We start from the raw sequence: 26,948 nt of genomic DNA on the forward strand, positions 1-26,948 counted from the left end.
CAAGCTTTATTTTTTTTTTTTTAGAAAAAACGGTTTTTAAGTTTTTTTCAGCATTTCATTTGTCTTTTCATATGTTGCTTATCATAATCATTCATTTTGTATCGCAAACGATGCGAAGCTCTGCTTGCGATACAAAATTGGCTTACGTGTTTCGCCTTTGTATGGACCACTTCAGTCCAGTTATGCTCGAGATAAGGTGATTGATTGGGTTAAGTTCACACTGTCTAACGAAAACGTATAATTACTAGATGTTTCGAACACTGTTCTTGACGACGTTCGCCTGTTTTGGGTATTTAGAGACCTGGCCATGGGGGCGTTTCAATTTCTATCTAGAATGGGGGTGCGGGTATTTTGGTAGTAGTCTTTAAGCTATAACGATCCTAAAGTTCCATTTCCAAAGCGAACCACGAATTGGCTCTGGCAAATTGAGGTTTAAAAGCACAAGAGACAGTGTCGCTGGCCATTGGCTATATAGCATATTATTGGTAATCTCATAAGACTCGAGTGAACGACTGTTAAATAGGAATAGTTACTCCTAAAATCAGTAAAATTTCAGCTTCTATGATTCGCTTTTCAGCAAAAACGCCTAACACTAAACTCTTTTTCAGGTCAACGCTTTGAACCTCTGATGGTTTTAAATTTCATTGATGACGTTGAAAGAAAAGACGAACAAAGCAAACGATTGTCTTTCTACAAAGAATATTTCAATGCTCCTGATTGGAACATGGAATATGAAAAATACATCGAACGACTGAAGTTTAGACAGATGCGCAAGTTGAAAGAGCTTTCCCATTCTCCTAGATTCTGGGAGCTAACAACAGAAAAGAAAGTTCTTAGCTCTAATAATTTTTTAGCCAATGAAAGTAATAAAAGAAGTATTGGAGTTCAATATTCAGAAGAAGTCAATGAATACGGCAGTAGTGAACTTGAAAAAGGAGGCAAAGTAATTTTTGAAAACAATTCTAAATTGGAAAATGTCTCAGAGAAGAAGTATCACATCGAAGCTCCCATTCATGATAATAAAGGTGAGTCAGTTATTACTCTTGTGATAAGCAAGGGTATTGCAATCGGGTTCGAGGCTTTTTTCCCGTAAATAACTTTGTTCACAGGACTCATCGACTGGAGTTACCTTGGCTCATAACGTATTCAAATTTCTTGCTGTCTCCGACTCACTTAGCTTGGAGGTAACGAATACGCCTGGAAAGAAAAAGGTCTTAGGTTCGAATCTGCTAGGACCTGTTTTTTTTTTCAAAAAGTGCCGTATCATTTTAAAATCCGGCCGAATCGAAATTTGCTTTTCACACTGGTTGTAATTTTACCAACTCGGTTTGTTTAAATTTCGTTTTTTTCCTCAAGTTTGTTTAGACTTAATCATTTCGGCCAATTTTATATCCACTTAGTGGCCTCTTATTCTATCGTTTGATACCCGACAAAAAGTTTCGTGTTCTGAGGGAAGGCGGACTCAACTTTTTTATTAAGAATTTTTTCGACATTAAGGGCTTCAGATGTTTTTTTTTGTATTGTTACCGCGTGATCAATTTGGTTTCGATGCTTTTTTTGATTTATATTGCCTTGGCATGTTTATTTTTCAAAACTATCTTCATTCATTTTGGTAGATTGGTTGTTTGTATATTTATAAAACATCGATATTACTTTTTTTGCTGAAGATTTTTCGGCTTGAGGTTTCGCTCTCGGTGGGCGCGTGCCCATGACGCTATGAAAAGTCATAATGATGGGGTAGGGTTCCCCGTGCGTACATTGCATTTGGTCTTTTTTTTTACCCATAACCGTTTTTTATGGAGTGAACGTGTTCAAAAAATCTCCGCTTCAATTTCCAGATCTTTTTGCATGCGACACTAGAGTTTGAAAATACGATTAGTTTGTTATTGCCGTTTTGCGATTGTTTTATTTTAAAGACAGATTTTGGTCATTTTTGGCCTTTTCCCAATGATCCCAAAAATTGATTTTGAATTTCTATTCAGTTAGTTTTTACTCAAGAAGACCTTCTTAATGGTGCCTAAGGGACGTGGTATGATAGTTTAAACTATTTCAAAAAATTGAAAATTTCACAGTTTATAAGACTGTCATCTAAGATTCGGAAAATTAAAAGCTTAAAAGATTAAGATAATGGCTTCTGATAACAAAACGAATTTCCCGTTGAATAATATGAAAGTCCTATTAGCAAAAAGCTTAAAGTTTTTTCTTTAAGTTCTAGGTTTTTTTTCTTATTTGGCCATTTGACCGAAATCGATAGGAAAAAATAGAAATTTAGTTTAAGTAATTTCAACGTTTTTTTTCCATAGTTTAGGTTAGGTCATACACTTCTTATTTTTAACGTAAACAGCTGTCAATATACATGACATAGTAAAGTTTTGAAAGTTGGCCTCATTATTACATAATAGATCTTAGGAAGAAATGTTTTTTTTTTGGTTAGTTTCAGCTGATTAACTTCTAGGATGTCCTCTGGGGTCCCTCAGGGGCGAATGGAGGAGCATCCGAGTGGGAACATCTAACAGAAATTGATTTTTTTAAATAATTTGCTCAGATATTTTGTCCAGTTTTGTCTGAGCGTTATTATTGCGCCCGAAGGGCGGAATTGTCATTCGAAAGCATATTCAGCTGCCCTGCTAATCCAGTCATTTTCACCGGGGTGTGTGCTCATTGTTTTTGGAAAAACACAGAAAAAGCGCCCAAGGGAGGGAGGATGGGGCGCTTGCCTGCCTGCCCTTAGGTTTGATTTCAATACCTAAATGGCTATCGAGGATACTATCTGGGCAGTTCATAAATATTTTCCAATCAGATTTTGCCGAACAATTTTTGTTGACTCTTAGCTCATTGGCTGTCGGCTTCAACTCTGTCGGCTTGTTACCTAATGTTTTGTTTTCTACGAAGTTTTGGTGCACAAATTCAACCTCATTTGGAACCCAGAAAATATTTAAAAGTTTGAGCAAAAAAATTGATTTTCGCATTTTACTGTTTTTTACGCTTCTACGCTTACAACTTCGATGTCCTCTTAACTCTTGCGATTAGCAAGCATAATAAAATCAGAATAAAGACTTTTTTCGGGTTAACAACTTTTCAACAGAATCACTTGAATCATTTGTTATCTTGGTTCATAATTAATTCGAATTTCCAATCATCTCCTTTAGTCTGGAGGTAGCTAATACCCATGTACGGCAAAGGCCCTGGGTTCGAACCTGACCAGGGTTTTTTTCGAATGGGAAATTTTCCGTTTCAAAAAAATTGTCGGCTTGTTATTTGTCGGTATATGTTTTGTCGGCTTTGTTGCCACATCGTATTTTTTTTGCTGCATGCACTTTGCATTGTAGTTGCTTTTTCGGTTTTCATTTACTCCTGCAAATTGTTATTCTGCTAGTCTTGACTTTTTTCCTTTCATTTGTTTGCCTATTTTTTTTCTGCCTTTATACTTCGGCTCATATTTTATCAGCTTGCTAACCTAATTTTGGGTCGTTCGAGGGAACCATAGTTTTAACGTTTTCCTCCGGATCGAACAAAACGGTAAAAACCTCAGAACAAAATTGTTTTGATTTTTCTTTTAACGCCGTCAAATGTGTTTCTGGACGTGTTTTCCGCAAATAGAACATCATTCCAGACACATTTTGAAGTTTGTTTGGTTGTGGTTTTTTCAAAATTTTTCCATTTTCTTCGGATTTAGTTGCTCTTGTTCTTTCCTGTATGCTAGCTTGCAGTGATGTTTTTGTGGTATCGAAAGTGATGCGAAGCTCCGTTTCGCCTCATTTTTGATAGCTTTGGAATATCGTGCTGTTCCAATCCTATACTTGCTGTATCGCAAGACACTCGTCCTTCCTTTCCTTTCATACAATCAAAACCCATTGGAATTTCACAAATAAGGGAAACATGAAATATAACGTCAATAAAAGTAGAGAGTCAGATAGTTGATTGACCTGATATGAGGCTACGGATCTACCAGATACTTGTACTAAGATGCGCTATCTATCCCTTGGCTTTACAAATAAAAGGTTTTTATCATAAATGGGTGCCGAGTACGCAGGCTGAGTTCGCAAACTGTAATGCGAGGGAGATTTATTGAATGTGTCTCCATAATTTTTTGGACATAAATTTGTTGTTACGATCAATTTCGACCATGACCAATTTCGACCATGACCAATTTCGAAAAGTGGGAAGGAACTACCGCGCTTTGTCTGTTTTAAATTTTTTCTCTAGCCAGTTTTGACTTCTGTTTGGTTTTTGTGGTATCATATGAAAGCCCAATTGAACGTCATTTGGACTCTATTGAAAACTTCAAACTAAATGTTTTCTCAGGCTCATAAAAACTGTTGAAGAACTGAACCTTGATCAAAATACAAGCTGATCCTTGCTTTAGCTTTTTATTTCCTCATTCTTGCTGTGTTTTAACGAATTCATATGTTTTTTTTAACTATAGTTTAACATAATTTTTCAGAAGTGCTGGGTTCTTACCAGACTTCGGAAAATGTTCCACGTGTACGTTATAATTTCTCTTTTTAAACTTGCCAAGCAAAGTGTATTAGTTCGAACTTCCTTTTTTTCCAACATAAGTCGCATATAAAATTGCTGCTTTTGTGAGCACTTTTGAATCAGTAGGCTGCGGTAGCAGTATAAAGTCATATGTGCTTTTGAAATTTGATAAGTAAAATCTTAAGACAGTTGATGTTTTTGAATACATCAAATCAACTCATAAAATTAGTTTGTTTCAAACAGCAGTATATTAATAAAAAGCTCGATTTAATAAGTTTTTCAACTCAATGTATTTCTCAATTTTTGGAAGTGCATAATTTATACATAATTTGGCGTTATGCTTTCCAATTTTTTACATGCAAAATTGTGTATTTTTATTGGATGCTAATTTTGCTGCATCGAATTGACAATTTATGAGCATATGTAGCTGTGTTCTTGGTGGGTAGTTTTTTTTGGGGATTTGAAGCATCCCTGGCTGAGTGGAAAGGCTTGAGACTCAAATTTGCTAGATCGTAGATTCAAATGCGACACGTAGCCGAGTTTTTGCTAATTCGAGGCTTATTTCTACCTTTTCTTATTTCACTTAGACGTGCTTTTTGGTTGTATACTCGCAAGTGTTTGCAAAGCACAGCTTCGCCTCTGTGTCTACATTGAAATACACTTTTCTTACAGTTATAATTCTCACTTTCTTAAAGTTAAATCATAGTGGACCGAAGCTCCAAGTCACATTTTTTGAATAGGTTTCTTGGAATTGATTGCTTGGGTTCTATAATCGTTTTATTTGCTTATTTGCAGGTCGCTCAGAATCCAAAGAGAATCGGCGACCACTGAAGGCACTTCAGAATGAAAAGCATGCGACTAAATCTTCGAAAGACAAAGCATCGATTGCAATTAATGTTGAAGACAATGTAAGTATAGCTAGCTATACGTGAACTAGGAGGAAACTATCAAACTTATTCTCTAAAAGTGACTAATTTTGTTGTTTCAGCAAAGAAACGTCAAAAAAGAAGTTCCACGGCCGGTGAAGGCAATTAGCAGACCACCTTTTTCACTTTATGGACGCGGAGAACCATCAAATAACCACATGACTTACAACGTGCTTTCGCCTGATCATGTTAGCGAATTTATTTGATAAACGAATTTTCTGTCTCATTTTTCGTTGAGTGGCATGCTTGTGATTTTTAGGCAAGGATTCAATCACATTGTCATTTAAAAAATTTTCTGATTATTTTTGACGCTAGGGGTTTTGGCTCAAGTATTTTGCGGCTTTGCTATTGCTTTGAAAGTTTTGTTTCGGTGCTTGATAAACTTAAGTCATTTAACTTGATAAACTCTTACCAGAACAAATCGAGATAAATATGGAAAATTTGGTTCATCTGGTGTATTTCGACTTGTAGCTTCAGTCTTGTTTTTGATCTGCCTTGCAAGTTTCTGTTGTATCGCAAGTGGTGCGAAGCTACGCTTCGCCTCTATATTTTAAGGGCTAATCAAAACAATTTGCTGAAGTCAAGGGAAATTATGCTCTCCGGTAACGAAAATGAAAGTCGCCCGAAAAAACGTGGTTGACTTACGAAAGTGGATTTTAATTTCTATTTTGTCATCATCCAATTTTTTGAAAGACCAATTGTCTGTTAGCTGTTTTTGTGTATTTTTGTGAAATTGTCTAAATGTAAAATTATCTCTTTGTGTGCAGATCTACCGATTCAGTTATTCTGAAATATGATTACACAAGCAAAGCGTAGTGTATTCTTACGAAGAATTTTTTTTCTAAGCTAAGTGGCAAATAAAAGTGCTCATTTAGTGGCACGTATTTCGATTTAATCATTTTTAAGCTTACATGAACATAACCAATTTAATGGCATACGTTTCTGCTTTATTTTTGGCTAGCGTTAGATCCGGTTTGGAAAAAAACATGTATTGTAAAAATGTATGGGATTTGTTGTTTTTCACTTTTTGCGACGCCTTAGAAAATTTTTGCGCTTTTCGCACTAGTTTCAATTTATCTCAATAACTAATGTACCGATTTTCAAGAAAATGGTACCAATCGAAAAATCGGCTGCTCTTCTATGTGCCTGCATTTTTCGCTAGTCTTTTTTAGTTTTACCTCACGTTCTGCAGCCTTCGAAAATTTCAGGTTGATTTGACATTTTGGTTAATTTTTAGAAACTTCTACTTTTCTCAAAAACTACCCTGCCAAATCTAAGATCTTTTTAAATTCAAACAATCAGTTTTGCAAATCTTACCTGCCTAAACGGCTATGCCCTTCGTTTGGAAAAAAGTATGGCCTTAGAAAATGTCTTCAAGAACGAACCTGGTGATTCTGAAGTTGATAGTTCTTTAAAACTAATATGGTGCTTAGGTTTTCCCTCCGCTGTTTGTTTTACTTTTGTTTTTGTAGAAAAGCTGATATGGACTTTGGAAAAATTCATTTCGAAATTTAAACAGATTTTTCTTTAGAAATTTTGTCTTTATTTTCGAAAACTACTAGCTAAATCTGATATTAAAAGTTCAATCTAAAACATCAAGGTGCGAAAAGCTTCAATCTGAAAATCAGGGTGTGGAAAGCAGAGGTTTTTCCCATGTTTGGAAAGAGAAAAGTGTATGGATTTAGGAAAAGCCAAATTTTTGAATTTTTGATCGATTTTTAGAATCTAGTTCACTTTTTCGATAACTACCCAACCAAATCTCAGATAATGACTTCAATTGAAAAATTCAGTAGTAGTTTTCCCCTTTAAATAAGCGGCTAATCCCCTATTTAAGCAGAGAAACGCTAGAGTTTAGCGTAAAGTCCACTTTTTACACAAGCCAGTTTTAGTGAGCGTTGCGACATTTGAAATTTTGAAAATTATGCAATTCTGTTTCAATACAAAATGATTCAAAATATTAGAACAGGTAGATCTATCATAAACTGGGTCACTAGTTTACTTCCGAGCGATCGTGGCGCAGTAGCGAGGACGTGAGGCTCCTAATCAACTGGTCGGATATTCAATATTCAAATCCGGAATATTTAAATGGTTTTTGCTACTTAACGGCATTTTAATATAAACTGCAGCTGATATATTGGTGGCTAGTCTTAGAAAAGTTACAAGCGGCTGTGAAATTATGATACTTCTAATCTCAACAAGGTTTTTTTTTCAAGGTGTAATCGATTGCGATTAGCCAGCGTTATCAAACTGGAATATAGACTTTTTTCTAATTAACAATTAGATTAACAAAATCTGTTGAATCAGTTTGCTCGGCTGTTAGCCTCTGCCTAAGGTAACTGATAGCAACATATTAGAATGCCTGTCAACCGAATTTTTCCGAGCACCAGTTAATACTTTTAACTGGCGGTTCTATTCGATTTTTTTTTGTTTTTAGTGAATCCTCTTGTTTTTAGTTTTTTTTTGCTTTTTATTTTTCGCTTTCTTTTAAAACGTTTTATAGCTCAACTTTGATAACTTTTCCGGCTCAACAGTCTTCTGCTCAAATTTTTTTGCTCTCAGTTCTTAATACTTATGTAACACTGGCAGTTGTATTTTTCCTTCGCCTCTGTGTTTTACTTGCGAGAGCAAGTGCCTTGTAAACGGGAACTAGACTTTTTTCTCGTAAACAACTTTTGTTACACCTCTGCAAGAAATTGTGAAGTTTTTTATCAGTGAAACTTAGCACCTTCGAGACTTTTCACATTTAACCTAGAGGTAACGCGGATGCCTTTGTACCTTAAGGTTTTGTGTTTGAATTCGGTCGGACCTTCTTTTTTAAGTATTTATGAAATTGTAATTTTTTTCCGGCAAAAAGTGATTTGTAGGATTTTCGTTTGTCTGCTTATGTTTTGTCGGATTACTTGCGAGGAATTTTCTTGTGCTGCCAGCAACTTTGATCGTAGATGCAAGTGTTTTTGTTTCACTCCTGTAATTTGTAAAGTTAAAGGCCCTGAGGTTATGTTGTCTTTAGTTTTTCTGTTATGTTTTTGCTCAAAAGCTTTATTGGGCCTAAATAGTTTCGGTTCATTTTTATAGGCTTGGTTACTTATTTTGTGTCTTTTCAAAGGCAAAAAATGGCTGATTTTTTTTTGAATTTTTCAGGTGGTTTCTGTAGCAACATTTCAAAGTTAATAATTGGACTGCTCAAAATTTTTAATGACAATTGCTTATGATTTTTTTGGTTTTTGGCTGACTTGGCGTCTACCCGCTTTTATCGGCTTAGGTTCTGCTCTTTTATTAGTTAAAGTTTATTTAAATGTGTTTTTCGATTGTTTTTCTGAAATTATTTCAGTTTTCCCATTTTTTTTCGATTTGGTTATTTTGTTCTCATTTTCTATTCGCTAGCTTGCAATGCTGCGATTGAGTTGTATCGCAAGTACTGCGAAGATCCGCTTACCCTCTGTGCGTGTCTTTCAAGTCCTTTATTTATCCACACGTTCAGTCTTTAATTTAACTCTGCTACCTGCTTTTTTGTTGCCTATGCTGTTATTGAGTCTAAACGTTATCAAAAACATATCCTTTTAATTCTAGGTGTACGATTCAGCTAGACGTGCTAAAGAAAATCGAGAGGCCCTGAAGGTCAAATACTCGAAAGGCAAGACTGAAAAGAGCTCGCCTAGACAGCTGATTGCCGTTCAGTTTGCGAGAAATAACGAAGAAAATTGGATGAGTGAGTATCAGCACTGCTACAGTTCCAGAGCGACCACAACTCGAAGCTCATTAGATTAATTGAATAACGTGACAACTGAAACTCATAGCTTATTTGTTTTTCTGATTGTGTTTGTCAGTTTTGTGCAGGGTGACCTTTACAAGTGACCAGATAGGTTCAGCGGATACCCTTCTCCTTAATTGGGACATGCATAAAAGTAACAGGAACTAAAATCATTGAATTGGGTCCTCAAAGAGGGATTAATTTCTGTGCACTTTTTGGAAAAACTGTTTAGTAGATCCGCTTCTCCCAGTCTGATGGGATGAGCTTGACCGGGTATACCTATTGACATTTCATTAGTGTAAGTTTACAGAACAGCTGCTCACTCTGATATTGTGTAAAAGTGCAATTTATGAAATTTATTCAATAAATTAAAATAAAGATTGAAAATTCGTTGAATTTAATTATATTCAAGTTTATTTAATGGTTGATCAGCGTCAACAAAATTTGAAATGTGTTTGTGTTGAATTGAGTTTTAATTGAATACTCTTATTATGGGAAAACGATCGATCTCTGTCAATTCATCAACTTTGCGATCATAATGTCGGTCTTTCAAAGGGGGCGTACGCAGTGCTGGATTTGCACTATTTTCACAAAATGAAAGAAGTTAAAATTTCTAAGGCGCAATTTTCAACCTAAAAAGTCTGTGCTTTCTAATAATCAAAAGTTCGGACTATTGTGTTTAAGAGTCGCCTGAACGTAGTGCAGACTCTTGTATAGGTTGCGATGATGTTTTTTTTTCGGGAAAAGTGGTAAAATTTGTTCAGTCTCAAATTGATTTTTTCGCGGTTTGAATTTTGTGTTTTTTTTTAATTCAGTTAATTTCTTTTGTTAAAAGGAAGGCAAACTCCACCATTGAATAGTAGCGAAAGTGCAAAAGTCACAGAAAACCTGATCGGTTTCTAGTTTCGAAAGTGCAATTTAATAATCAGATTTCCCAGCGAAATAAAAAATTTGCGTTTTGATCCTGTTTTCTCAAGTTGGGGTTATGTTATCAAAAAAGTGGCAATCATATATTTTTCTAGAAATTCAAAGAGCTTTAAGGGCATAGAATTTTTTCTTTGAAATTCAAAAGTTGAGACGTTTTCAAAATCAAGTCTGATTTTTTTTCCGTTTACTTGCATGCTTGGACTCTTTGTTTCTGGTGTTTTTGTAGGTTTATTTTCTAAGGCGCGTGTTTCTCTTGAAGTTTTCGCTATCAACCCTTGCGATAAGCAATGGTTTTGCAACCGGGTACTAGACTGTTTCCCCGTAAAAAAATTTGTTCAGAAAATGACTGAAATAAGTGATGACCATCTGTACTTTCGTCAAGGAATAGAAAATTTTTGAGTATGTCTGCTTTTAAATGGTTCGTTTTGTTCAGAATTAATTTTTTATGTTGGTTGTAAATGTACCAGCGCAGATAGCAGCATGTCCGTTTTTTTTAAAAATTTTTTATTTGTTTTTTTTTCTGTTTATTTGGCTGATAACACATCGGCTTAGAGGCCTCTTTTGGAGTCGCTTGAGGGGCAAAAAGTTTTTATCTAAAAGTTTTGAAGGGGACATGAGTTAAATTTTTTAAGTTTAGTTTTTCTAATGAGGTCAGCTTTTTTTCGGCTTAACGTGTGTCCGCTCAACAATTGTCGGCTTTGTTGCCGTTCTGTAAGTTTTGTTTGAAAATTTGGAAGTGTTTGAAAATTTTGAAAGTGTTTTTGGTTTTTAAAATTTGTATTCCTACGGATGTGGCTTTGGACCTTCTTTTTTAACTGCCGGATAGCTTGTCATGATGTTTTGTGTGGTATCATCGCAAGTGGTGAGAAGCCCTGCTTCGCCTTCATGTGCAAATCTCTCTGATTTCTCGTGTTGATTTAGCCTTATTGAAAACGTGCCATTTATCTTGAAGATTTCTTGAAATTGAGGTGTCTGTTTAAATTATTCAGCTCCTTGAAAATTTTAGAAGTTAGCGCTTCGGGTGTGCCGCGCAAAATCAAGTACCACGAATAAACGTGAGATAGGTGTTTGAAGGATTTATTTTTTAAAGAACCTTATAGCAATGGTTGAAGATTCACTCCTCTTAATTCATTTTAAGCTGCTCAAAATGGCTAGAACTCCGATGTGAAGTCAGTTTCATTAAGTTTTTTTTTCGGCCAGTTTTGACACTATCAAGAAAAGTAGCCAATCATAAACAAATTCAAAGAGCTTTAACGTTATATATTTATTCTTTCGAATTTCGATAGTTGAAAAAATTTCAATCATTTTTTGTAGGTTTCTTTAATTTTCTACCCTTGTCCAATTTTCTGTCGGCTATGTTCCTATTGGTTGAAGGATATTAGTAGTAGGTTTCTTTAATTTTCTACCCTTTTCCAATTTTCTGTCGGCTATGTTCCTATTGGTTGAAGGATATAAGTAGTTCACAAACCCTTCAACTAAAAAATAAGTTTTATAAAAATAATTGTTTAATTAGCGTAGTTAGCTGGTCACTTGTGGTTGGAGTTTTTGAGTTGACTATGCCCGCTCTTCAGTCGGAGTGGGAGACCCTTCCGTTGGTCTCGTTCGACGCCTCGGACCTTCGGTTCCTTCATCTCCAGTTCCGGCTGGAGCCTCATCTTCGTCCTCTCCTTCTCTCTCTTTATCCCTCTCTTGCTCCTCTATGGCCTGTTTGTCCAAATAATTAGTCACCATTTCATCGAGTCGACCGAACGGAAAGTCGAACAGAAATGTGAACAACATTGCTATCAAATGTGAAAGCGCCAAGTTTCCGATGAAAAACACAAACAAACTCCAGTTAGTAAGGTGGAAATCACCCTCGTTTGTAGTGTAGTAAAACTGGATAACTAAACAGTTGATTAGGTAGATCATAAAGGCTTGCCGGCCTAAAGGCTTCCAGAAATAGATGGACAGAAATGTATTCGCAGGGCCTCCATAATTTTGACAGCATGCCCAGATTATCCAAAATATTGTCATGGACCAGGTAAAAGGCAGTAAAGCGTTGAATGCGGCTGCTCCACCCGTGCCTGGGAACATTCCACTGAACAGCCCAAAGTCGCAAAATAGGCACAACATTTGGAGCAGAATCGCGAGGAACCACAGACATACAGCTGCGACCCGAGGCAAGTTACGTTCGGCTTGTGGGTACGAAAAAATAACAATGCCGAGAACAACTCCGCAGCCGTAGCTGGCGAACCTAGTATAAGGTTTGTTGTAGATAATTTTGTAGAACTGCCACGTGTTTTTATAATTCTTGTATAGTTCATTGTGGAAAAAGCCTGCGGTGGCTCCTGGCGGCAAATCATAGGCCATGCTGAGAGCGAATGTTATGATGATGCAGATGCCGACTAATGCACAGACGACGGCGATGCCGATGATGGGACGTCTGAATGCCAAGTAAATGATTCCTGCCATGATGAGGAAAAACTGGAAATCACATGCCGAGAACCAAGTCCAGCCTGAAAACAATGGCATGCTTAAGAATCGGTAAAACATTAAGTTCTTATCCAAATTTGTGCCCTCGTTCTCCGGGGCAAGAAAATCGTAAACTGCAAATTTGATTAATTGAAAACTCAGAGCGAGTGAAATTATGCTATCCATTGTCGAAAAGCTCGTTATTAATTTGTGCTTTGGACCTACCCAGGCATGGTGTATCTGTATAGATGAAGTTCTGTATATACAAAGGAATAGTCCACCAATAGTCATTGCAGTTCTCCACTTGATTCAAACCCGGTTGCCACATTGGCCCAGTTCCGTTTCCCATAACGTTCCAGATGCCAATGGTGATCAGGACTATGATGAGAATGACCAGAGTCTGTCTGATGTACCTTCTGGCAAAGTACCACACCCAGAAAAGAACATTCAGATGATTCACCCTCATTTCCAGCCTCTCCAGCAGCACAAACGTCATCAGGAACCCGGCGACTACTAAGAGGGTATCCACTGCATACGTAGCATGGAGTGCCATCACAATGAGGAAATCAGTGCGCAGTTCCTCATAGGCATATTGTAGATTGTCCAACTGAACCATTGGGTCACAGAGAAAGAAGAAAAGAGCAGTGTGACCTAATATTATCCACCAAAGACTGAGGACTTTGATGCCCTCTAGACATCGGAACCTTCGACGCTTTTTACCGATGTAGAATACTGTGACATTTGTGTATAAAGACCAACATCGCACGACTTGCACCCAAAGCCGAACGTCAAGGTTGCCGAGGATCTCGGGTAGTCGGCTTATTGTAGATGAGGTCTCTGTGAATGTCTGGTTTGAGAATACTGATTCGAGGGAACCTTTTGAACCCGATTCACCCCTCTCTTCTCGGACTTGTCTGTTCATTTTGTGAATGTACCATCGAATCCAAATATCGATTGTAGTACCTGAAAGTTCAAACGCACTACACAAACTGCAGAGAAATTATACTAGTTGAGCAATTAATGCGATAAATAAGGATATTGTAATTGTACTAGATTTTTCCGCAAATAAAATTGTTTTTCTTGCGCGTGTGTGTTCTCTGACGGGAAAAAGAACATTTTTTAAAGACTCGAATTTTTCTGAGTTTCTTTTCGGCATGAAGGGTTTATGCTCTGGTTTTTTCGGCTTTGTTACCGCTTAGTAATTATAAATTGAAATCGAATCAACCATCCGGGGCATCGGCGAAGAGGTAAAACAACTGATTGAGATGGCAAAGATTTCCGCTTCGAATCCAGCCGGGCCTTTTTTTGCAAATTAGAGTGTTTGTGCTTTTTCGCATTATCGTCCGTGTTAAATTTTGTCGGTTTAGTTCCCGTAGCTCGATGGCTCAGTTTTTTTTCTAAATTGCTGTAACCCCCATACTTGAGACGACACACCTCGGGAGTTCGAGATTTTGATTCCAGTTAAGACTTGTTTTTCTTGCAAATAGAAAATTTCGGCTAATTTAGATTGTCTGTCTGCTTATTTTTCGGCTAACGTAGATTGTCTGTCTGCTACTTGGCTTCTCGTTAGCATTTGCAAATCTCTTCGTAGAGTTTCTAATGATACAGGCAGTTTTGTGCCGAATATTTTGGGCTTTTGTTTCTATTTTTATTGACAAAACGTTTTTTTTGTTTGATTTTCGTAACTTTCATATTTGTATTGCAAGTGGTGCGGAGCTTATCTTCGCCTCTGTGTTATTATTATGATTTAAATTACTATTATCAGTATTATGGTTATGATTATTACTAATAATCTTATTATTATTATGATTATCGTGATTTTGACTGTTATGGTTATGGTTCTTATTATGATTATGATTATCATAATTGTTAATTTTATTTGAATGATTATTACTCTTGTGATAAGTTAGGGTAATGGAACCGGGCACTAGACTTTTTTTTACCGTAAACAACTTTGTCCACAGGACTCATGTGGACGCCTGTGTTAATCTCTACCTTGTTTCATAATGTATTCAAATTTCCTAGCGTTTCCGGCCAACTTATCTTGGAGGTAACGGATTTGCCAGGGACGTCAAAGGTCATGGTTTCAAATCTGACCAGGATTTGTTTTTCTAAACGTCTGCTTCTCTCTGTTTTTTTTTCTGCCCCCATTTTTTGTTAGGGTTGTTTTTAGTGTTTGATTTACGCCTACATTTTGTAATTTTACTTACCTTGACTTCGTATTTCCTTTGTTTTCCTTGTTTCGCTAAAAATATTTCTCGGCCAAAATGATTTTGGCTTGTTTTTCATCGGCCTTATGGCCTCGATTATCGCCGTTTCAAGACAAACACAATTTTAGCACTCCCCTCCGCACTTTTCAAGTTGATTGTATGTTTACCAATCGTTTTGTCGAATTTTCAATTTTTTCGTTCTGGATTTTTTCCCCTTTTTTGCAAAAACTTTAGTTTGTCTCAGAAACGTCTCCTAAATTTCAAAATAGGGGCATTAGTTGAAAGACCTTACTCTTCTGTGTGCATGCGTACTCCCCTAGAGTGTTTTTTTTTCACTTGACCTCTCTGTCTACAGCCATCGAAAAAGTGTGGCTGAAAGTTTGACCCATTTTTTTCGTTTTCTCGAAAACTACCCGTCTCAAATATGAGTTTTGGTTTCAATGATTTGAAATGTTTTGTAAAGCTCTACTGCATAAGTGGCTGCGACCATACTTTTTTTGCACCCTAAGTAATGGCCCTGGGAATAGTCAAATTTTTGATTTTTGAACTTTTTGTGAATGTTTTCGACTTTTCTCGAAAATTAACTTCTCAAATCCGATTTTGTGGATTCAAGGAGACAACGGGTAGTGAAAAGTCCTCTGTATTAGCGGGCTTTAACAAAGAGTGTTACACAAGAAGTTATCACCCTCTGAATATTCCAATTTTTAATTTTTTGACAGTTCTTTTTTCAAACTTTTTGAATATTCTCTAAAACCACCTAGCCATACCAGAGATTTTGGGTTCAATTTTTAGAACGGATTTCGGGAAGCTGATTTGCTTATGCAAATACGCCCAAGTTTTTGTGACTTTAAAATTTTAGCCCTCGGAAAAGTAAAAGTTTTGATTTTGTGACCGTTTTGTTTTGAAAGTGTTTGACCTTTCTCGAAAACTACTCTCCCAAGTCTGCGACTTTGGGTTCAATCGAAATTGCGAATTTGCAGGTTGCGTGAATTGTTTCTGCATCTTGTTTTGCAATATTTTTTCACACAAAAGAATATGATTCTCGGAATCATCAAGTTTTTGATTTGTTGACCGTTTTTGGACTTATCTCGCTAACTATCCTGCTATCTGATATTAAAGGTTTAATCGATTGAACTGGTTGCTAAAAGCCTACCTTTATGGTTTGTATAATAGAAATGTTATAGCCTTCCAACAATTCAATGTATTGAATCTTTGAAAGTTTTTTGGAAACTTATTGACTTTACGCAAAAACTACCGGTCCAATTCTCAGGTTGTATTTAACCCAGCTCGAGAAACCCAGCTTTGGAAATCTTCTCTGCTTAAGCGGCCATAACTTGCTGTTTGCAGAAAACTTCATGGATTTTAAAAAGTCTTTTGAACCTTTTTTTAGAACTTTTGACCGTTTTCTGGAAACGTTTTGAATTTTCTTTAAGTTTACACTATCAAATGTGTGATGAAAAGTTCCAGTGAAAGAACGGGTTGCGACAATTGTTTCTGCATAAGCGGTGATTCTTCAGTTTTTTGTAAGTGAGTTATTATGGTTATGATTTTTGTTTTTATTTTGTTTATTTTTATGATTGTTTTGATTATGATTATTATGATTATTGTTGTTATTTTGATTATTATGATGATTTTTATGATGATTATTTTGATTAATACTATTAATGTTACTTTTATGATTATTATTATGATTGTTTTGATTATTAATATGATTATTATGATTATTTTTTTATGATTATGATTATTATCATGATTATTTTTGTGATTCTTATTATTATGATTATTATGATGATTATTATGGTTGTTATCATGATTATTATATGATTATTTTTGTGATTCTTATTATGATTTTTTTGATGATTATTATCATTATGATTATTATAATTATTATTATTGTTTGGTTTTATTATGATTGTTATGATTATTATCATTCAGTTATGATTATTATGATTATGATTTTTGTTATGCTTTTTATTATGATTATGATTATTATGACAATTATGATTATTATGGTTCTTATTATGATTATCATGATTATGGTTGTTATGATTATTGTGACTATTGTTGGTATCATATGATTATTATTATGATTATTATTATGAATATTATGTTTAATACTATTAATGTTATTATGATGATTATTTTGATGATTATTACGATGATTATTATCATGATTATTTTTATTATATATAATATTATATTATACAATTGTGATAAAGAAATAATTACCTAGAATACTGGAATCTTTCCTTTCAGCATAAATGCTGCCCCTTATCACGTCTAATTCTGTTTACCTGCTATGACAAGAAGTAGGAATAGCACCAGAACAATCACAGCCAGAATAAACGCTATCTCATATTTCCCGTTGTCAGGGAAGTATACTTTCTGGGGCTCCAACTGAAAGTTATTTCGGGACACATTGAACAGCTTCAAAATATGTCCCGCTTGACAGTCTTCAGGCAGACAAAACGCGATGTTGATTTTGGTCTATAAAAAGCAGATTTTGGTCTATAAAAAGCAGATTTTGGTCTATAAAAAGCAAAAGTGTGTAGGTCACGAAATACGTGATAAACTTCTGGTTTCAAAAATGGAATTTAATTATTAGATTTCTCAGCAAAAGCGAAATAAAACATTAACCTATTGATCCAGTTTTTTTCTATTGGGTTGCTTGCAAAAAAAGTTTCAAACATGAATCGTTAAAAAAGCTTCAAGGCCATCCTTTTTTAGAATTTCGTAATTTGGATTTTTTTTTGAAAAAAAAAAACAAGGCAGTATTGTTACTTGCGTGTGTGTTTATTGACTATTTTCCAACTGACTGTTGGCTATACGTTTAAACCGCAAGATAAACAACTTTGCATCGCCATAAGATTTGTCTCAGGCATATTCCAAAATCATTACGCAGCCAAACTATGCTCAGTTTGCTGTGTGTAAGTCTCTGGAATCCAAAGACAAATCGTTAAAAATGTTAAACGTTGGTCGGTACACTTACAAAAACACAGGATTAATCACTTACAATTCATAAAATACACAGTTTGGCTTCCTATTGATTTTCTTATACCTGATCGTTTGGTGAGGTTAAGTTTTTGTGATAATTGGCTCGAATTTGATTAAGGAAATTAGACGACATTTAAAATAGGCGATCACAAATTAACTGAGTTTAGACAATAACTTGCGTGCGAAATGCGTGAAGAAAATTTACAGACTCAAATTAATTTTTGCTTGAGTAAAAACTCGTTGTCCAACCATAAATTAATAAATTAGGGTATTAATGTCACAGCTGTGTAATTTATGCTTTTCACAAACGTTCATTTTCTATTTAATCAAAAAAATTTTTACCAAAACTACAGCATCGACTTCTGACAAAATTAGATCAAAATGAGCCTCTTATGTGACCCAACAAAATTTAAGATGAGTAACTAAATAAGTAAAATATTTTAGTTTAAAAGCGAAAAACTGTCATTTTTACTAAAACTTAAACCAAAATTTTATTCGATCCGTTAGTTTCGTTGAATTTTTTGATGGACTATAAAACGCCAAAAAAGATCGCTTTTGCGCCAAAAGCTTAGGCGCAATTTTTGCCGAATAAGTTACATCATTACAAATCTATTAAAACTAGCAACTAAACGTGTCTTTTTCGTAGCCCTTTTGCTGCATTGGCAATTTGTTAGCATCTGTCGCTGGTTTGAAAATTTTAAGCGATGTGGTTCAGATGCGAGGACGCAAGTCTCCTAATACCCTGGTTGGAGTTTCGATTCAGGCATACCAACTTTTTTGAGGCTTATTTTTTTTTTCTTTTTCGTTATTTCTTAATTTACATTCTAAAGCTACTCTTTTTGCCGTTTTCTTGCTCGTGTTTGCGGAGTGCAGCTTCATTTCTGCGTTAGAAATTGCTTTTATGCGAGTTATATATTAACTTAGATTTGGTGAATGGTAAGTCTCGACTTCTTGCTTCAGTTATTTTTTTTTGGCAAAGGGTTTTTGGCTGACTCAATAATGGCATTTTTTTTGGCCTTTTATACTACAAACGTACTCTAATTTCGTACTCATCGAGTAACTCATTTTACATCCTAACGAACTTCACGGGGATTGATATTGCAGCTGAGGGTACCAGTTTTCTCATTTATAAGCTTTGTTCAATGGAGTATGTCCGAACATATAAAGTTGCGTCATATAAATTACTGTTGCATGACTTTCATTACTGTTTCCGGGTTGACCTCCATACACCGAAAATGCTTATCATACAATTCCATACAACAAAAATCATTATCATACAATTCCATACATCAAGTATATGGAGAAACTGCTTGTCATACAATTTTCATACATTTCCGAAAAACAATAGAAAAAAAATTAAACCATTTCGGTGGCTTTTTGAGAACAGTTGAACAGACTGGTGACAAAATATTTTAATTTTTTTCTGAAAAAAATGCTTCCCATACAGTTTTCATATATGACACAAAAATCGCGTTTTTTTTTCAAGCGCAAATCGAATTTTGTACGCAAACAAACCTTTTCCGAAATTTTTTTTTTCCATGCAAAATTTAATTTTTTGTGTGCTTAACGTAGTCCTGGATACGATAATATTGGCTTTTTTCTTTTCACTTGAATTTTTTTTTACAAAAAAACGCTGAAAATTCCTATTTCTTTTGTATGGCGTGTTTATGTATGCCTTGATCAATGTCTGATAATTTGAAAATTCACAAATGTAAAATAATCATCATTGAAAAATTTTGCCGAAAATTAAAAGTTTGTTACTTTTTTTATATCATTTGTGAAAGACAGCTCGATGACAATTCAGGTAGTTTTCTATGCATTGTAAATGCAAGACCGCCCAACCTTTGGTGTTTTGAGTAACCAAGGTCTTTGTCACTTGTGTTCGGTTGCAAACACAACCGAAAATTTGTCAAAAAATAAAATTACGAACAAAAAAACAACTTTATGGGAAATTGCTTATTTCTATTTATGGGAAAATGCTTATCATAGAGTTTTCATACAATTTTCTGTACGTATGGAATTGTATGAAATTGTATGAAAAGAAATTTTCAATTTATGAGAATTTTATGAAAAGCATTTTTGGTCAACCCGGGTTATTTAACTATTGTGAGATTTTGAGTCGTACGAAATTAATACGACTGCTTAGCTAGCCTCAATTCATTTTGGGACGTTTTTGTTGGGCGAGAAAAGATGCCACGCTTATATAATTCGTTTTACGCGTTCAACATCATGAACAAAAACTTCAAAGCTCGCATAAATTAGTCCAAAGCTAGGCCAAATTGGCAATTTTAAAACTCCCATAACTTTGCAAAAATTGATCGGAAGTAAAAAATCAATTACATTCATTTGATTTCAGGGAGTCGGCATCTTCAATGGGGTAGAAAAAATTTTTGTTAAAATCTGTTGTTTCGATTGCCCAAAAATGGCTGAATAAAAAGCCACCCAAGCTCAAATGTTACGTTTTCTTCGAAAGTCGGAACAACACAGATATCTGTTAGCAAATTAGTAATTCGTTGTTGATTGTTTTTTTAGCATCTGAGACAATCTTAACTGCGATTTTTCGTTTTTCGCTGTCTTTGATGTTTTCTTTCAGAACCAAAAGTTACACCTTAGTACCAAAGTCTATAAATTCGTTCTCTTTAATTTAATAGTGACCGCGGCAGTCGCGGTAACGTGTTGACGGTTTGCCGATAGATGAAAACAATTTTTTTATGGAAATGCAGCGAAGCGTCACTTGCATGTTTTATGAGGAGAAAGCTAAGCGAATAAAATGTTTTTGTAGAATAGTCAAAAAAGAAAATTTCGATATCAATTAAGACTAATAGTCAAACGAAAAAAGGGAGGGGTACAATAAGTAAAAAAAGAGAGGAAGGTGCCTTTATGGGGCTTGTGTAGTTGGCTCCGGCTAGTTTGAACTGGACTATGCTGGCAAGGAATGCGAACGAGTAGGATAGGGTGCCTTCTGTCACCTGAAATGTGACCGTGCACAGAGAGGGTCTTCCCAGCCAGTTCAGGTTGCCCTGGCTGATCCCGGATTCGGTTTTGCCCCACGAGTCAATAATTTGAAAAGACCTGAAAAATAAATTTTTTGTTTATAATGTATTCTGTACGCAGTCAGCTTGGGTTTTTTTTCTGCCTGGAGCAGAAATGTTTCAAGTGTTTCCTTTGCAAAAGGGCAGGCTCACAAACAAGATATTTGTTTCAGTAGTGTTTAGATTTCGCAAAAAATATTTTCAGCTTTTGAACAACCTTTGGAGTTTATTTTTACATCCTTTTGAGAGAATGCTTGGGAGAGACGAAATAACTTTTTTTTGTCTTGATATTTTCCGCCGAGTAAATTATCAGCTTATCGGCTGTTTTTTTTTTGCTTATTATAAAAAAACTTAACAATTAAAATTTGTACACACGCACAAAAAACGACAAAAATTGGTTAAATGAATTTTAAAAAGATGAATTTTGCAAATGTTTTAGTAAAAGTAACCTTTTTGATACGGGATATTTTTGTTATTGTTAGTTACTTACTGTCTACTGATCAGTGAATGATCTTTTAAACTAACATTCGATTATTTTATGTTTTCATGGCCTTCGCAGGCAGCTACGTAGCGTAAGGTACCCGGGTCGAGATCCCGCTCAAAAACAATGTGAGCGACTTTTTTCAAATGCTCGAGCAAAATAACCACTGGAAAATATGTAAGATTTGAGCGGTTTGAGCGGTTTTTTTAGACAATTACGGTCAAAATCTTGCTTCAAAATGAGCGGTTTGAGCGGTTTTTGAACGGTATGTCTAAAAAAACCGCTCAAAAACCGCGCAAGATTTGAACGGTTTTGAGCGGTTTATCTAAAAAACCGCGCAAGACTTGAGCGGTTTTTGAGCGGTTTTTTTAGATAAACCGCTCAAAACCGTTCAAATCTTGCAGGGTTTTTGAGCGGTTTTTTTTAGATAAACCGTTCAAAAACCGCTCAAACCGCTCATTTTGAAGCTAGATTTTGAGCGTAATTGTCTAAAAAAACCGCTCAAACCGCTCAAATCTTGCTTCAAATTAGGTGAAAAATCTCGACTCGGGTAACTATTCACTAGCAGAGCGTAGTTTTTGAAACGCGTTCCAATTTCCAGCGGAAGGAACACTGTGCAAAAGTAATCATGTGCAAAATGACAGCTGTGTCAGAACGAGCTATGGTTTCAAATTGAGCATCTGAAAACCAGTCTTTTGGGTTTGGTGATGATAACTATCTCTCCCCCCTCCCATTACGTTCAATGTCCATCAGCAGACTCCGAATGGAACTGGGTGGGGTACCTGAGCTTGTGAGCCTTCTCCTCGTCTTTGTTCTGGTGAGTGTGATAGAGACACTGGAAGATGGTCTGGATGTGGTCTCCACACACTGTGCCCGCCAGACTCTGACTGCTAAACACTGTGTCCACCAACACTCCGTCTGTCCGGCCTGAATAGAAAAAACATAACCAACAGAAAGTTGGAAAAAAGACGTCAAATATCGAATTTAAAAGAAAAAAATTTATCACCTTTGATTTTCAAAAACTATTTATGATTGGCACTTTTTTTGATGATTTAGCCCACTTCGAGAAAATTGGATGATTTTGCATTTCGAGAAAAATTTTTCATTTTGCTGAGAATTCTGAAAATTCAATTTCTCTTTCGAAACTAGTAACCGATCACAATTTTTGTGCACTTAATTCTTTTGCTGTCCGAAAGTGGAGTTGAACGGAACTTAAAAATAAGTCAAAAGAGACCGGGAAAGAGTAAAACAGCCTGAAAATTTTTTGAAACTTCTCATAAAAAACGAAAAAACAAGCTTATCACGACCTGAATAAGAGTCTAAACTGAAGAGTTCATCGACTCTTAAAAAGAACAAAAAAGGAAGAAAACGGGGTAAGAAGCACCCCACTTTTCTTGATAGCATAAAAAACTGCCGGATTTGTTTGTAAAACAATTGCATTTAGAAACAAGGGCTCTTTTTCCTTTTCCCCCCACCTGAAAGATTTTATCTTTTAAATTACTGTTCACCTTGTGCAATTGTCATGAAAAGTGACATGCAGACTAATTATGTCATTACAAACATATTTGGTTTTCAAAACTAACCTTGTAAAACCACTTGTTATACCATAAAATTCATGTTGTTCGGAGGTGGTGGGTGGGGGGGAAGGGAAAAAGAGCCGAAACAAGGATAGCTATTTGCTGTGAAAGTAGCACAGAAAATCCGACCTGGTTCAAAAAAAATAGCAAGAAATTGTTTTTTTCTTCAAACTATTTCAAGCTTCTTTCGCTCGGTGTGATAAGAGAACTCTGTAGAAATGCGTATGAATATATTTATTTAAGCATAATTGAGAAAAATTGTCGGCTCTTTTCCAGTCTCCCCCCTCCTTTCATATTCAACTTTGAAAAGCTTATTTAACGTTGTCATAATGCAATGAAATTTGGCGTGGTGAACAAATCGACAACTGTTGACAACTGTGAACAGATTTGTACTTCATAGTTTACAGCGTAACATCACGCATTTAGCCGTAATAACACGTAAAACAAACAAAAAACTCGGTGTTTTGAAAGGTGGGGGGGGGGGGGTAACTGGAAAAGAGCTCACTTGTCTTCTAAAAATGAATAACTAACAAAAAACTAAAAAAAGCCAAACAAAAATCCTTTTTTTCAAAATTTGTTTGCTTTAAATCAATTTTTGTCAAGAAACTTTTTTTCTCACTAAGGGCGCTCTGAATGATCAGTTTTCAAGAAAAGAAGGTTACTCGATTGCTTTACTCGCTCGCAATTAGACCATAATTTGAAAATTTCGAACCAGATTTTCTCGCTACTGGGTCATTTAAAAAATTTTTTTTGTCATTCGAAGCAATGGCATGTCACTCGACCCTTCCGATGATAAATTGTGGCACTTGATTTGTCGTGAAAAAGCAAAGATGAAAGCAAAAATTTCAAAACCCACCCAAATACAACTTTCCTCGTCGTTTTCAATAGTCAAAACAGAAAAAAAATTTCATTGAAAACAGAATAAGTATTGTTCTCTCGTCTTTCGTTCACACTAAGTTGCTGTCATGGGATTTATAACAGTTAGAATCATATCAAATAGCCTTTTCGAAATTGTGTTCCAGCAAATGAAGGGGATTGAAAAAAAACCAAATCTGAAAACCAGATGAAAACAATGTTGACACAGATTGGCCTGTTTTCCACAGTTTGGGTTGTTCAATCTAAATTTTCCCCCTTTCCACTCTCACATTTCAATGCTGCAGTTTTTAAGCTTGTATTAAGTTTTATTATGTGTTCTCGACAAGCATGGTTGCTTAAAAAGACAGTAAGACATAATTTAGTTCATAATTTTTTACCTTAAGAATTTAGTAATTTCAATTTTTTGCGCAACCCTTATTTATTTCACAATTACAACTTTGTTGTCACTTGAACAGTTTCCATTTTCAACAGTTTGGTGAAAATTATTTGTTTTTTCCCCAGTTTCTCACCCTCCTTGTAAAATTACAAAAAGTTCAAATAAAGTTCACAAGGCAATTTGCATGTAAGAAATGGGCTCTTTTCCAGTCCCCCCCTTTGATTTTTTCCGAAATTCAATATGTGGAACTCAATTTAAAATGACTTTTCTGAATATAAACTGCAATAAAACGTGTCAGCGTGAACAAGTGAACAAATTCCTACAACATTTTTTACATGCAAATGCCGTGTGAACAATTTTTAAACTGCTTAATTTTGTAATTTCCCGAGGGGTGTGGGAAACTGGAAAAGAGCCAAGAAATGTTGTGAGAATGTGATCACGTGTTCACGCTGACAAGTCTCAATGCAATTTCTGCTTTTTAAATAGACTTGAATTTCAAGTTATTTCATAAATTGAATATCACAAAAAAATGAAAGGGGAGAACAGGAAAAGAGTCCAAAATTTCAACAAATTGATATATCATGTGAAGTACGCGCAGAACCTGGCAAAAAACAACTGAAAAAAAATGGCGGCTAAGTAAAATTATTTGAGTAAAGTTGAAAATAAACCTAAATAAGTTCAAGTTCAGATGACGACAGTTGAAGGTTTTCTTAGTTTCTTAGTTTTAGTGAGATTTTTGGTAAAAACTGACCCAAAACATTGTAAACGAAATGACTTCATTATAACCAACCATTTTTACACTAGCGAAGCTAGTGTATTAGTGCGATCCATACATCATGTGGCTTAATGCTTTGCGATTTGCTATATGCAATGTTAGTGTGGATATACCTTCAGTTAGTATTATTGTTCCGACTTTCGATACGAAAGTAACGGAATATTTGTGCTCGGGGTGGGTTTTTTTTCTTCAGACAAATTTCGACTTTTTAACTAGCCATTTTTGACGGAATTTTTTTATATCATTCGAAAGGTATTGTTGTCCTGAGCTCAAATTTGAAAAGATATTTCACCTGTGATCATTTTTTGTAAAGTTTTGGGGTCTTAAAGATTGTCATTTTGGCCAGTTTGGGACAATTAACGCGCGATATATTTCGCGCTATTAACGCGTAAGCGGAGAGTTAATCCGTCTTAGAAATCGTTCCAAATTGATCTAACGAAGCTTATTTGCCATACGTGATTTGTTACAAGCAGCAAAATCTATCCTTTTGTACTTTATATGGCGTATGGGGGGATGATTTGGCTCTTTTCCAGTTTCCCCCCCTTTCAAATTCAATTTTGAAAAGCTTACTTAACGTTGTCATAATGCAATGAAATTTGGCGTGGTGAACAAATCGACAACTGTGAACAGATTTGCTCTTCATACTTTACAGCGTAACATCACGCATTTACACGTAATAACACGTAAAACAAACATAAAACTCGGTTTTTTGAAAGGGGGGGAAACTGGAAAAGAGCCGATGATTTTTATAAAAAATTTCAAATTTTTGAAAAAAAAAATTCATTTTGTTTTATTACTTTTAACTTTTTAACGATATTACTGCTCCATAAACCTTAATGGGCAGTCGGAACATTCAGGGCTTCGCCCTGATACGAGCAGTCTTGTTTTCCATTATGTTCTAAATAGCTCAGGAAGCATTTATTCTATAAATCTTTCATTCCGATTTAACTATTACGTAAATCGGTTTACTGGTGTGGTAATTTACTGACATCGGTTTACTGTACGCACCCGGTAATTTTAATTTTCATTGCTTAGTGACAACAAAAAAAGTTTTAGGAAATGTATCCAAATGTGGAAAAAAGTGAAAAACAATTCAATCTTTGATCACATTGCAAGTTTTTGAGCCAAAATCCGGACTTCGAAACTACCATCCAGTCAAACTCGACGTCTAAAATTGGTCGACGACAAAGTCGAACTCGGTATTTCAAAAAAAATTATTTCTTATTAAAAAAATTGTGAAAGTTTTTAGATACCTCTTTTTTGAACGCGGCTCTTTTCCAGTTCCCCCCTTTCAAATTCAATTTTGAAAAGTCTATTTAACGTTGTCATAATGCAATGAAATTTGGCGTGGTGAGCGAATCGACAATTTTTGTTCTTCAAACTCTACAGCGTAACATCACGCATTTAGCCGTAATAACACGTAAAACAAACATAAAACTCGGTATTTTGAAAAGGGGAGGGGAACTGGAAAAGAGCCTTGAACCCTTGAACGCTTTCTGGACACTTTGGATTACAACTTCTCGAGAGCCAAAAAATCAAAAGCAGTACGGAAAATCAGTTTACCTGTGATTTCATCAACTGGGAATAGAAGACTCAAGTCGCTCTGTGTCAGCTGCTCGTAAGCTTCGAAGTCAATGTAGGGGACATAGCCGCGTACCTGTGAAGCTGTAAACACCACTGCAACAATCAAAGCTATGTACATCGGGCACCCCGAGTAATTAAAAGTGTACTTCATACTGGTTGCATGGTTTCGATTGGAGTTCTTGAAATTAGTGATGTCGAAAAGACACGTGTAATAAATTAAAAGTTGCATAACTTGCATTTTGGCTACCAAAAAAAATCCCTCGGTTCTTCAACCCTCATCCTTGATATACATACCAGCCTCTGAGGGGGTAGCGCATGTCAAAAATGCATTTTTTGTTGGCTAAAACTATTAAAAAACCCAAAGCAGCATTTTTGGCTCTTTTCAAAATCGCGCGTGGGGTGCAGAAAAAAGTTGCAGAAAAGGTTTTTATTTCATTTTTCGAAATCTCAGAAAATCAAATTGGTGAAAATCTATAAAATTCGTCAAAATTTTCAATTTTCCTATTGTC

At 35.4% G+C, this 26,948-nt stretch overlaps 3 protein-coding genes across 3 annotated transcripts in view; 1 reads left to right on the top strand and 2 right to left on the bottom strand.

Annotated features, from left to right (window-relative positions):
* Positions 1-4,761, bottom strand: part of LOC134842549 (proteasome subunit beta type-1-like) — an 87,488-nt gene extending 82,727 nt beyond the window's left edge. Inside the window, exon 1 of the mRNA XM_063858938.1 lies at positions 4,745-4,761. The gene's annotated coding sequence lies outside the window, so the exon portion shown is untranslated. The remainder of the gene's footprint in view (positions 1-4,744) is intronic.
* Positions 613-9,616, top strand: LOC134842547 (centriole, cilia and spindle-associated protein-like). The gene is made up of 4 exons (XM_063858937.1): positions 613-1,025; positions 5,275-5,387; positions 5,468-5,593; positions 8,976-9,616. Exons 1-4 carry the CDS (start codon positions 629-631, stop codon positions 9,171-9,173), a joined length of 834 nt encoding a protein of 277 aa, XP_063715007.1. The 5' UTR covers positions 613-628; the 3' UTR covers positions 9,174-9,616.
* A 2,021-nt stretch (positions 9,617-11,637) lies between these two features.
* LOC134841853 (O-acyltransferase like protein-like) lies at positions 11,638-26,677 on the bottom strand. The gene is made up of 6 exons (XM_063857893.1): positions 26,419-26,677; positions 22,034-22,178; positions 20,615-20,810; positions 17,039-17,231; positions 12,760-13,497; positions 11,638-12,578 (listed from the first exon to the last, which is right to left on the bottom strand). The coding sequence occupies exons 1-6, from the start codon at positions 26,675-26,677 to the stop codon at positions 11,638-11,640; spliced, it is 2,472 nt and encodes an 823-aa protein (XP_063713963.1).
* Between the last annotated feature and the right edge of the window lie 271 nt (positions 26,678-26,948).

Source organism: Symsagittifera roscoffensis, chromosome 3 (assembly GCF_963678635.1).
Source record: "Symsagittifera roscoffensis chromosome 3, txSymRosc1.1, whole genome shotgun sequence".
Lineage (NCBI taxonomy): Eukaryota > Metazoa > Xenacoelomorpha > Acoela > Convolutidae > Symsagittifera > Symsagittifera roscoffensis.